General features: G+C 47.5%; 1 protein-coding gene across 11 annotated transcripts in view; it reads left to right on the forward strand.

The window, feature by feature from the left end:
* LNX1 (ligand of numb-protein X 1) overlaps positions 1-13,236 on the forward strand; it is a 124,811-nt gene that overhangs the window by 100,898 nt on the left and 10,677 nt on the right. For all 11 annotated transcript variants that reach the window (XM_033059293.2, XM_033059296.2, XM_033059300.2 and 8 more), the window contains 2 exons: positions 6,487-6,624; positions 12,123-12,300. In XM_033059293.2, the coding sequence (XP_032915184.1) occupies positions 6,487-6,624; positions 12,123-12,300 (316 nt within the window). The remainder of the gene's footprint in view (positions 1-6,486; positions 6,625-12,122; positions 12,301-13,236) is intronic.

The following is a 13,236-nucleotide window of genomic DNA, read 5'->3' on the forward strand; positions in this document are numbered from 1 at the left end:
TTCTGAAGTTTATAGCATAGGTGAAGAAAATGTCATCTCCTTACACAATGCCAGTTGTTGGAATTCTGGTCCAGCATCTTTCTGGACTACCTTACGTAGCTCACTAACTGGGAACAGAAGGCAGAAGGTTTAAATTCTCTGAGGGCAACAAGTCTGGAACTAAAATTTTTCTAAAAAACTATTATTGTTGGAACAGTTCTTTATGGCTAGAAAACAAGGCATCAGTGCTTCATAAGCAAAAAACACATGAGATTAAATGGAAAAAATTGGTAACAGGAGTATTCACATACAACTGTTTAAGAGTGCAACTAAAGTCCTTATTGGTCTCCAAAGAGTGGATGTTATTTATAATAATGCTTGAAATGCACACCAGTCCCTGGGAATTTAAACAAGCCCATCAAAGGGGAAACTCAGGTTTCCACACAGCCAGGATTACATTGCATTGATGTGAGCTCTATGAATCACATTTGTCTAATGCAAAATTCCTGGAACCTGTGTCTTTTTTGTTGTGTTTTTCATCAATTATCATTTGCCTTTCCTGTCTCCGTGTTATGCCAGAGAAAAAACTTTTATACTGAAGCTACAAGTGTTTTGCATTTGCTTCATATACGAAGAGCTATTTCACTGTGTCCTCTGATTTCTCAGCAGCATCCTTCCTGCCTGTTGAGAGCTCAGCATGTCTCTTGCAGTGCATCAAGGTCTTCTAATTCATGGTGGTGAAAGCTACAAATACACCATCAGTTTCTTGAAAAGAACATTCGCTAAAAGGTGCAGTGGCTTGTTAAACCAAGCACAGATGGAAGACTGTGAGATTTCTGTGTAATCTGATTATTTTTGACTATTAAATAATGAATAATTGAGACAATTCTTATTCTTGAGGCCTATAGAAACTATTCACTAGCATATGTGAAGCAGTTGCTAATCAGTAGGTTAGGTGTCTGTCTATTTATAAGCTCTAAGATCTGTCACAAGAACTGAAATGAAGAAAACGTGTAAGTGCTAATTAGGAACGTGCACACATTATAACACTTGGGAATTTGCTGCCTCCTGTTTGTCACATCATCTTAAGCCATGGCCTTGTGTCAGAATTGGCACTTTTAATCTAAATAATGAGGCATTCCACATCTGTTTTCCATGAGAGTGACAAGAAAAGGAGCAAGGTAACAGATATGGAGTGCTCATGTGAGCACATCAAGCCCAGCTACATGGACTGAGTCAGACTTTAGTGACCCCAGATGTACCCCCTCCTCCTCACCTCCTTCCTCCGTAATTGGGAGCAGCTACAAGGAGCAGATGAGCAGCTTTTCTTCCCAACAACTACCTCTGACAAGCAGGTTGAGATGTGGAGCATATCTGTGGAGCATCCCTGCAAGAGATGGGGCAGCTTCTGCCAAGATGAGCCCTTCTGCCTCTTTCTAAGGTGCAATTGCCTACTAGATGCTCAGAAGTTGCCACTGCGTCTCTGCCTTCCTGCTTGATTTGCCTTGGCTGTAACAGATTTTAATTTTAGTAGATTGTTTCAGCTCTTACTTGCACTCGGTATCAAAACTTTCTTTAATTTTCACTTCTGCATGAAATCCATAGAATTGTTGGAAAAGCCACTAGTAAGAGGGAGGGAGAGATCAGAATGAATCAGCGATAAATAATCTGATCAGTAGAAACATTAATGGGTTTTATATGTATGTAAATACAAAAGCTGTTCTTGTTGTTTGGATAACTTTCTAAACCACTCTGACTTCTGAGAAACTACTCAGCTTGACTGGCCTGTAGACAAATGTGCCATTGCAACAGAGACTCTTGTTGAACTTTTGCTAGTCGTTCCATGAGAATTAATCATGTTTTACAACCTTTCTGTAAATAACCAGCTTTGAGGCTTACCATGTGGCAGCAGATGAATTTCAAAAGAAGTTGTGTTCAGTTGAAACTGTTCATTTTAGAGAAAACTGTATTTTTGTAGGGCCACATGCCCTTGGGAGATTTAATCTTGTACTGTTCAGTTCCACTTCTGTCATATTACAAACTAGGAACCAGGATAGTTTCCTTTCTCCCAGTGTACAGAATTCTGCTTTTGGGCACTGGTTGAGTCCAGAGTCTGCGAGTTAATATTCCACAAAACCAGATCTGTTAAAAATGCCTAGAAATTTACTTTGAAATATGTGTATATGCACTAAATGATATATTATGAAGCAGTGAAGATTTGAGTTTCTAGTAAAAAAAACAGCATTCCCCAAGATATTGGGAAAGTACAGTAGTTTCACGAATACAAGCCGCACGGATTATAAGCCGCACCCCCGGTGCCTCGACAATGTTGCTGTCTTTGTCAATAGATAAGCCGCACCCCGAATATTAGCCGCACTTTCGTTCGTCGCGAGAATCCGTGCGCAGCTTTCACAAATTGGCCAATTAGTAACAGGATTGCGGCATAGCGGGCTTTACTGGCTCGGGGCGGGGCCAGGAAGGCTCGGCCCGCTCATGGTTGCCGACGGGGCCGGGTGGCCCAGCTCAGCGCCACGGCTCGGCGGGGCTGGCCGGGTGGTGCTGCCGCCGCCGCCGCCGGGCTCGCTGGCCCCCCTCTCCCATCAGCACCGCCCCGCTGCCGCTTTCGCTCGCCCTGCTGCCGCTTTCGCTCGCCCTGCGCCGCGCCTCGCGAGCGCCGCGCCCGCCCCGCGGCGCTTTCGCGAGCGGCGGCGGCTCGCGGCGGCGGCGAGCGGCGGCGCTTTCGCGAGCGGCGGCGGCTCGCGGCGGCGGCGAGCGGCGGCGCTTTCGCGAGCGGCGGCGGCTCGCGGCGGCGCTTTCGCGAGCGGCGGCTCGCGGCGGCGCTTTCGCGAGCGGCGCTTTCGCGAGCGCCGCTTTCGCTCGCCCCGCCGGCAGGGCTGCCGCCGCCGCCACCAGGCTCGCCGGCCGCCCCCTCCCGTCTGCACCGCCGCCGCGTTTCCTCGCCCTGGCCGGCACTGCAGGCCCCCGCACCGCCGGGCTCCCCCACGCTGCTGGCCCCGATTCTGCTGGGCTTCCCCCGCTGCCAGGCAGCCCCACCCGCCGGCCTTCCTGCTTCTGCCATGCTCCCCTGCACTGCTAGCCCCAGTTCTCCCGGGCTCCCCCGCCATGCTGGCTCAGGCTCTGCCGCCCTCCCTGCCCCGCCCTGCTGGCTCAGGCTCTGCCGCCCGCCCCCCACACTGCTGGCCCCGCCTCTGCCAGGCTTTCCCACCTCTGCCGGGGCCGGCCGGGCTCCAGCTTGGCTTGGGGCTGCCGCGGGCTCTCACTTCCGTGTTGGCAGCTTTTAGAATTTTGTTAATAGATTAGCCGCCCCGGAATATTAGCCGCACTTCCGGGTTTCCACCAAAATTTTGGTCAAATTGGTGCGGCTTGTATTCGTGAAATTACTGTAACAAAGATGTGTGCATTTTCTATGTCACGGAAAATAGTATGGCCTGAACATGTATATTTCAAGCTTGAAGTTGGAGGTTTAGGAGAGGTAGGTTGCTTTTTCTTAATTAAAATGACACTTTCCCAAAGCTTTTTTTTGATTCTTAGCTACAGCTATAGAATTCAGCTCCAACAAGGACAAACCAAGCTATAAAAACAAGATTCCAGGAAGCTTCCTCTGGCTTCTGTTAATTGTCTGTGGGAGATTTGATTTCAATAGCGCAACTGGATCTGGGTTTGGTTTTCAGCTGCTTTTTCAATGCCAGCTTTCCTTGGAGCTTCTCCCCAGTGAGCGTCACCGTGCCAGCAAGTGAGCCAAGATGTCTGCTGCCCCCGGGCCTGCAGTACCAACAAGCATTGCAGCTGCAGCCCCAGGGGCACCAGACCTCCAGATGTGTTTGTGGAGGGCTTCACACTCGATACTTGAGCAGTTGCTCTGGTATAACCTGAGAGCAAGCAGGCAGGAGTCCCTCTGCAGACTGGTCATTAAGAGCCAATCCTTCCTGGCACAACAACAAGGTCTTTAGCCTAGACAGAAGGAGATTAGAGGATTAATTTTTACATCTTCAGAGTATGCTTCTATAGCACTGAGGTTATTAGTACACTGTTCTTCATTTCAGTTCAGTATATTGGTTTATGGCAAGCATCTATGATTTATCCAAGTAAATCTCACTCCCTCTCAGCTTTATCTTTGTGTCACTATTGTCTTGAACAGATTCATATGAGCCCCGCTGAGAGGCAAATGAAGCCATTTGCTTCTAGGGAAAGAGTGCTGATTGAATAAGACAGAAAAAAATTCCCACCTGTACACAGAATTAACACTAATATCACGTACACACACAGAGCCCCTTAAAAATAACAAGCAAACATTGCCTCAGTAGAAACATTGCAGCATCTCTCAGGCACACAAATATTCTGACTACATTGTGAAAAAAAAAAGCCTAGAAGATCTTTGAGCTTGGGTTATTTGCTTTTGAAGCTGCTCTTTCTGGAGTGAGAGTTTGAGCTACTTTCCCATCCTAAACTCCATTGCCCTGTGTGCTTGCTTATGTCCACCCTCCTTCTCTGTGCTCTGTTGCAGTTAAGATTTTACAGTAATTTCACGAATACAAGCCGCACCAATTTGACCAAAATTTTGGTGGAAACCCGGAAGTGCGGCTAATATTCCGGGGCGGCTAATCTATTAACAAAATTCTAAAAGCTGCCAACACGGAAGTGAGAGCCCGCGGCAGCCCCAAGCCAAGCTGGAGCCCGGCCGGCCCCGGCAGAGGTGGGAAAGCCTGGCAGAGGCGGGGCCAGCAGTGTGGGGGGCGGGCGGCAGAGCCTGAGCCAGCAGGGCGGGGCAGGGGGGCGGCAGAGCCGGGTCAGTAGGGCGGGGGAGCCTGGGAGAACTGGGGCTAGCAGTGCAGGGGAGCATGGCAGAAGCAGGAAGGCCGGCGGGTGGGGCTGCCTGCCAGCGGGGGAAGCCCAGCAGAGTCGGGGCCAGCAGCATGGGGGAGCCCGGCGGTGCGGGGGCCTGCAGTGCCGGCCAGGGCGAGGAAACGCGGCGGCGGTGCAGACGGGAGGGGGCGGCCGGCGAGCCCGGCGGCGGCAGCCCGCCGGCAGGGTTAGGGAACGCGGCGTAGCGCGGCCGGCGAGCCGGGCGGCGGCGGCGGCAGCCCGCCGGCAGGGCTAGGGAACGCGGCGCGGTGCGGACGGCGAGCCGGGTGGCGGCGGGCAGGGCTAGGGAACGCAGCGCGGCGCGGCCGGCGAGCCGGGCGGCGGCAGCCCGCCGGCAGGGCTAGGGAACGCGGCGCGGCGCGGCCGGCATGCCTGCCAGCGGCGGCAGTGGCTGGCCCGCCGGCAGGGCGAGTACGTAAACAACGCAGCGGCGAGGCGGCCGGCATGCCTGCCAGCGGCGGCAGTGGCTGGTCCGCCGGCAGGGCGAGTACGTAAACAACGCAGCGGCGAGGCGGCCGGCATGCCTGCCAGCGGCGGCAGAGGCTGGCCCGCCGATAGGGCGAGTACGTAAACAGCGCAGCGGCGAGGCGGCCGGTATGCCTGCCAGCGGCGGCAGTGGCTGGCCCGCCGATAGGGCGAGTACGTAAACAACGCAGCGGCGAGGCGGCCGGTATGCCTGCCAGCGGCGGCAGTGGCTGGTCCGCCAGCAGGGCGAGTACGTAAACGCAGCGGCGAGGCGGTGCTGACGGGAGAGGGGGGCCAGTGAGCCCAGCGGCGGCTGCAGCACCACCCGGCCGGCCCCGTCAGCAACCATGAGCGGGCCGAGCCTTCCTGGCCCCGCCCCGAGCCAGTAAAGCCCTCTATGCCGCGATCCTGTTACTAATTGGCCAATTTGTGAAAGCTGCGCACGGATTCTCGCGACGAACGAAAGTGCGGCTAATATTCGGGGTGCGGCTTATCTATTGACAAAGACAGCAACATTGTTGAGGCACCGGAAGTGCGGCTTATAATCCGTGCGGCTTGTATTCGTGAAACTACTGTACTTCACAAAATAAAATCCCTTTTCTCCCTTTCTTTAAGCTTTCTTACATTTCTCATGCTCGTTGCATGCAGGTGGGCTTAATTACATTGTTTTTTCTCCCACTTTCACTAGGCAAGGTGTAAGCACATACCTGACTTCAGGTTATTTTTTCAGTTTTCCCGTCCATTCGGCAGCAGCACCTTTGGTTGTCTGTCTGTCTCTCTACAATGGCAGGCAAATTGCTGCTTTGCAGGGGTGAGACCTTACCAGCACTCACTCTGGTGGATCACTGTTCCATCCCAGAAACCTGGGGGTTTTGAGCTTTCTGTGCTGTCAGGCTTCCAACCAAATTTGGGGCAGATAGAAAGGATTTTTTAGAGTTAACACCAAATTTTCAAGAGAAATATTGAGTAGCTGGTAGTAAACTTTTATGAACTTCATTGACCTGAACTAATGCTACTGCTTTATGTCATAGTAACCTCATTAATGGGAAATCCAACCATCGTTTGAATGGTTCCTGCATTTCACGGACACTCTGGGGCTGAGGTGCAGGGGATTGATGCACTGGGGCTGTGAGATTCACACTGTGCCTCCTCCCGCAGGCCAGCGAGAAGCAGGTTCACTTCGTGGTGTCGCGGCAGACCAGGCAGCAGACCCCCGACCTCCTGCAGGAGACAGGCTGGAGTTACAACGCTGGCAGCTCCCAACCTTGTCCCGCCGAGAGAAACAACCCCGGCAAGGTGAGGGCACTCCTCTGCCATCCATGGGACAGGGGAATGGGAGGGCAGCTAGTGTTCCGTGTCCCGGGTGTTAGCTCTGGCTTCTGTCACCAGAAAAAGCATGTCTTACTTGGAAATGGAAACACTAAAGCTGTGCAGCTTGTTATTTATCCACTGGTTCTGCCCTGACTCTGCCTGGAGTGGGCAGGCAAAGAGAAGGCAATGGGCAATGGTGGGACAGGTGCTGATGTACACACAGTATCCTGGCCATGGCCACAGATCTGACCAGCACAGGAAAATGTGCTCCAACAAGAAGAAAAATTTCTAAAGTTTCTTCATCTGTAGCATAGTCTTCAGACAAAAAGCTTTCACATGCTCGCCTGAAAGATTCCCATAAGCTACTTGGAAATTATGGTCATTATTAGGCTGTTTCTCATTTATTAAAATGCCCTTGCAGGAACTGAATTTGTTTATTTCACTAAATCTGAAGTCACATGTCTGGCTAATTTATATTAATCACCCTGAGTGTCACCACTTATGCAAGCCCATGCAAGCTTGACCCTGGCCACTGGTGCCAGGGCTGTATCAGGGAGGTGTACTGGCAGGGCTTAAGTTCATCCTGCTTGATGGATAGCCAGCTGTATCCTTAAAGGGACCTCTGGACCAAATATCAGGTGCGTAGCTGTCAGCCACAAGGCAAGTCTAGCTCTGGATTTTACAAATGTTAAAATACACCCGTTTTTGCAGGTCTTTTAAAACTACATTATTCAGTGTTTTTATGTGTTAAAAATACTGGTATATATTTGTCTATTTTTTGTTTTCCTTTTCCACAAAGTCGCAATCACAGCTCTTGTTAGGTGGGATCAGATTAGCGGGAGTTAGAGCGGGAAGCAGTCAGTGTTTAGTAGCTACTACCGAGTAGCAAGCCGTGCCCTACCAGTCTTCCATCTGTGAGGCATTACTTTCTAATGAAGCAATGATTTCCATAGGGAGATCTGTGTGGGACAGCAATTAGCTTGTGTTGCTATTGTGTGATTCCTAGGGAAGATCCAAGCACCTGCTAACTCTACCATGTTGGTCTGAGCAATTAATTGATTCCACATGGGAATATTTGGGAACATGACTTGTCTCTCTCTGACCTTGGATCCTCATTTTCTCTTCCTGTACCAAGAGGTGTTGGATGGGAGCTCTTGTAAGTCCAGCAATATTTTAGGAAGCTGTGAGATTGAAGGCACAATGTTGGCTTTTAACAGTCTTTTAAAGACTAATGAGTAAGTGCTGTAAAGACTACAGTAATTTCATGACCGTAAGGCACACCAGACTATAAGGCGCACTTTTTTTTGCAGCGAGGATCCGCCCCCAGCTCCCCCCACGCGGTTGCTGGCCAAGGCCCCACCTCCACCCGGCAGCCATTGGCCCCGCTGGCACCCAGCATTCCTGGCCCCATGGCCCCACCTCCACTCGGCAGCCGTGGCCCTGCCGGCTCCCCCCACGGCTCGCAGCTCGCACTTCCGGGTTGGCAAATTTCCGAACTTCATCCATAATATAAGGCGCACCGGACTATGAGGCGCACTTCTGGGTTTGGGCCAAAATTTCTGTCAAAAGGGTGCGCCTTATAGTCATGAAATTACTGTAATGAATCATCTCTTGTTGGATAGGCCACAATTTGTAGGGGGATTTCCAGTTTTCCGCAAGAGAGGAGTACTGCTTAAGCACATGAGTGGGTGTACTGCTGTGGGCTTCTGTCCAATGCCACCATTTAGGCGCTTTCCAGGAAAGATCACAGCCGAAAAAGAAAATTCGGATCTGTTCCTATCTCCCTTCAGCTTTGTGTGTAGTAGAGGGCTTCTATCAGAGAAAATGCTCTGACAGTAGATCAGCAGATCAGTACAGCCAGTAGACACAGTGCGCTTCAGGCACTGCAGACATTCAGTCTGATAGAAACATTACTGGGGTGTTAGCTGGCCTTTTATAGGGCATGACGGTGTCAGTTTAAATATTTCATGATATTTTGCTGAAGGTTGAATTGAACATAATTTGCAATTCAAGATCTTTAAACTGGATTTGAAAGATTTTCAAAATATTATTTCTTTTTAATAGGCATTAGTGCAGGAATAATACTTGGAAGCCTAGGGCCTGTGTCCTAATGCAGCACATGCTGCTGCCCAAAACCAATGTAATGCTTGTTGTCTGGACCTCACTCTCAGGGGAGTCTCCTATCTGTGTGTGCTTTGATGAGTCTGCTACCTACTGTCATCAGTGGGATTTCTTTATTTTGTGTGATTAATAGAGGATTGCTAACTGCCTTGAATTCTGGTTAATTTTAAGGTGTTTTTTGTCCCCTGAGCTTACGGTAGAAGGTGATATTAGATGGTCAGGAATGCTCTCTTGGAGAGAAACTGCTCTTGCTGTAGAGCATGTATGTATACACAGGTTGAAATCTGCTCCCAACCCTTGGCCGTATTCAGCATCAAGAATAAACTCTAGTTTCCAGCTGCCACCTGGCTCATGCAGTGGCTCAGGAACCACTTTGGGCCAAACTGTTGTCCTCAGGACAGCCAACCTCCATCTGTACAGTGTGAGGAGGTGCCTTTCTTCTAGGGCAGTGGCCACCAACCATGTTGCCTGCAAGGCTCTGGATAAGAGGAGGATGATCTCTTGTGACCATGTCCTTCTCTAGTGGCAGTGATGCCAGGTGTATAGTGTGCCAAGAGATTGGTCCTGCCCAGGGTCTCATGGATCTGTTTTCCTCTGTACAGAGATAGGGGAAGCACTGCCCAAACTGTTCTGGCTGCTGCCTGGATTCAGAAAAGAGATGTCACAAACACTTTCTTGTGCAGCTGAGGTTGTAAAGCCAGGCTGTAACAGGCCCAGTTCAATTCCTTTGAAGACACTGGAACCTTTGTCATTAATTAAATAGTGCTTGTTTTTAATTGGAACTGTTTTCTTACTTCATTCAAATTAATTGTCTAGTATTTAAAGCAAAGAAAATGTTGCTGGAGCAAGCAATGTTTCCTCACCATATGAGCAGGTTAACCTTCAGGTGAAGTACATTTTCCAAACAGACACAGCAATGTTTTTTGCTGCAAGACACGTGTCATGGTTTTGATGTTGTGATAATCTGCTGTAAATATTTATTTTCCAGTAAATATACAGAAAAGGAGGAAAAAAATAAAAAGACGAGGAGATGAACTGTTATGTTTTTCTTCTCCTGACCTCCAAGGTCGCTTCAAAATGACAGAGAAGGACAATTGTTTAGAAGAGAATGCACTGAAATGCAGTCACTGATAAACACTGCCTTTTAACTGGTTTACTTGCTATCGATTATACCTCCAAGCAAGTTCTATGTGTGTTTACTAAAAAAGGCTTTACTTTCCTTTCATCACTGCCTTTGTCTCCATCAAACCACCCCAAATCCTTTCTGTCTGCAACCATGTAAAAAATGACATGGGAAAGCTTCAAAGGAAAATTGGTCCTTTGTGGTTCAGCATACAAGTACTGCTATAAGTCTTCATTGAAATGTAGCAAGACAATTTATTTCCAAGCACTACTTCGAAATCTTGCTCTCTGTTCTGATTCCTCAAAAAATAGTGATAATCCAGCTAATGCTCTAATGTTTTTATTGTCTGAGACTGGATGTATGCTGCATAAGTAACATGACTGCTCTCTCACTCAGAGCCACAAATAGAATCCAAATTTCATGTTTTGCTACAAAATTTTAGATTGTAATTTAGTGAAAATTAGTAGTGCCCCTATCCCACATTTCAGGAAGTGGCCTTTTCCTAATGGAGAGTCATTCCTTTTCAAGGGAAACAGGTTATTTTTGCAAAACATGGATGAAACATTAAGTTTATTTTGCATAAAGATAGTACTATAATGCTTAAAATATTTACACCTTAAAGACAAAGGTGAAAGGTTAAAATTATTTGGATCAGAATGTAAAATTTATCTGGAACAGAATATTTTCGGAAGGTTTTAAAAATCTTCAGAACGTCTTAGGTTTGTTTGCAAGTCCTAAGCCAAATTACTCCGACACAGTGTCTGTGTTCTGCATGGACCAGGTCTAATATGTCCAAACAACTGTGGTTTTTTGTTTTCTCCCAGAGACTGAGAGAATTCCTCTTTCCACTGAGCTCTTTTTGGTTTGGAGCTCTGTGGCAGCTACTGCTCATCTGCTCAAGCATGGAGAAATCCTTTGCTAAGCTTCTAGAAAGTCCAGTGTTTTGTTGTTAACATCGCATCACAGAAATCTTGGAGTTAGTTCCACCAAATATACCTTTAAAAAAAACCCACAAATCAAAGACATAGTCTACCCTATTCCCATAAAAAAATTCTTGCCATAATCTTCCTTTGTCCCATCATTGTCCCTCAAGGAGCCATTGTGGATTCATCTGCTCCACTTTCCCAGCTATTGGCCCAGGAGCCAGCATAAAATGTGATCTGTCAGATTTCTAAGAAGAGATTAATGTGGCTTTAAATGAGTTTTATAGATTATTTTACATATTACAAATGTGAGGTCACATTTGTGAATGAGAAGAGTCTTTTAAATATGTGTTTGAAATGTATTTAGAAGTGTGCTGGAGTGGATGATGCTGTTCCTGCAAGAGGGGCTGGGATTGTCAGGAGTTGATGTCAGGAGCACTGCTTATAAAATACTTAAGGAAAGCAAAGCAACTAACATTTAAACTCAGATTTTATTTGCCTTTTGAACTCTTCTGTAAGAACTGAGTGCATGGTAAACATAACATCCAGTTCACAGGTTTTGTTGGAGCTTGCATTGTTGTGGTTCTCCATCCTGTGGGTTTGTCTCACCCTCACTCATGCACTAGTTATTGCATGACCAGCTGCATGTATTTAACTTTTCCTGTTCAGGGGCAGAAATATAAGGATGACAGTCCCAAAGTGACCCTTCAAGCATAAGCACTAAGAGCACCCTGGAAATTGCTAGCTCTTCACTGTAAATGTCCTTTTCCTGAACAGAAACACTTATTCTTCAAGTGTATTTCCACCCATAACTTACACAGAAACACAGATATCTGGAAGATAAAAGGAAATACGTCTCTTCTACTATGGCCCCAATGGTTTCATTCCTCAAACCTAAGAGGACTACTTCTTACTAACTATACAGATAATGCTCAGACTGCAAGCAGCAAGATAAGCAGAACCTGATAATCAAAGATTCGATGACCACCAGTGATGTTATTATCAAGAACTTTATTTTCTTTTAAAATCAAATTCCGTATTTACATTTCAAGAACCTGATTCTATTAGCCTTAGCACTAAAACAACACTGGTTTTGATGGGAGCAGTGCCTGACTTTAACTATTAAAACACAATTATCTTGGTGGTAGCTTTGGCGGCAGATGCTTAAGCCCCTGAGGGAGTCCTGCCTGCCATCAGGCCAGGTGGCTGGGAAGTGTCTTGGTATGAATATTTCTTTTGATAGAAAATGCCAGAGCTGTCAGGGAGGTCGCCATGCTCACAAACTGTGTTTGTTATTGCTATTCTCTCCATCACAGAGCACTCTTCACACTGTCACCTGTCATGAGAAGGTGGTGGCTGTCCGGAAAGATCACACAGAATCACTGGGAATGACTGTGGCAGGTGGAGCATCTAACCGGGAATGGGATTTGCCTATCTATGTGATAAGTGTGGAACCTGGAGGAGTGATCAGCAGAGACAGCAGGATAAAAACAGGTAAAAAGGGGTGATTTTGAAAGCCTGCTTTAAATCAAGGGCTTCTTTTGAAAACAGGGATAATGAAAGAGCTTCACACTCTGACACCTTCAGCAATCCTACAGATTTTGGGATGTGTCGGATTAGAGGATCTCAAGTCAGCTACCAGAAAAGACACAAATCACCTCTTTGAAGTAGGATGTAGGAATATTCTGGTAGGAAAAAAAGATAAATAGCTTTCCACATGAAAATTAGCTTGCGCTACCATCTCCTTACTCCTTATGCATTCATTGTGCAGCCTTCATGTATTTTTAAAGTAATTTTTTTGTGCTTATTTGTCATTGCATTCATGAATTTGAATGAAATATACAGGAGCAAAATTCCTGTTATATAAGCCACATTAGTGCCTTGTGGCTCAACACCATGTCTGGAAACACTGGCTTCCTAACCTCATTTAGCTACTAATGTAACAGAGTGATAAAGCTAGTAGTTTCTCTCCTTCTGCATGAATAAGCTTTTAGAGCAAGAGGAAAAACATATTTTATCAGCTGGCTTTGTGGGAATAGCTGGGCAGCAGAGGAAAGATGAAACTCAGGTTTCAGGATGTTACATCTTTCAAGGAGCCTGCATCCAGCAATGACACTGTTCACTTACCCTTCAACCCTGATGTTCTCCTTCAGTCCAGTCATTCCTGGAAGCTGGAGGGAAATCCTGAGTTTGAGGGAAGTGGAGGCACCCAAAAATGGGGCAGAATATCTGCAACTCAGTCAGACCCCACAAGCCTGAGACCAGTGCCCAGCATTGGCACACATGGGAATCTCCTCTTTGTGTCTGCTCAATGAAACCCATGTGAGAACATGACAACAGGAGTAAAACAGCAGGTTTCCCCTTTCCTCCTGCTGGGAAATGACTGCCTCTCAGTGGGATACACTTTCCAAAAATATTCATTATGAGGCA

This window comes from Catharus ustulatus, chromosome 5 (genome assembly GCF_009819885.2).
Source record: "Catharus ustulatus isolate bCatUst1 chromosome 5, bCatUst1.pri.v2, whole genome shotgun sequence".
NCBI classification, from domain to species: Eukaryota; Metazoa; Chordata; class Aves; order Passeriformes; family Turdidae; genus Catharus; species Catharus ustulatus.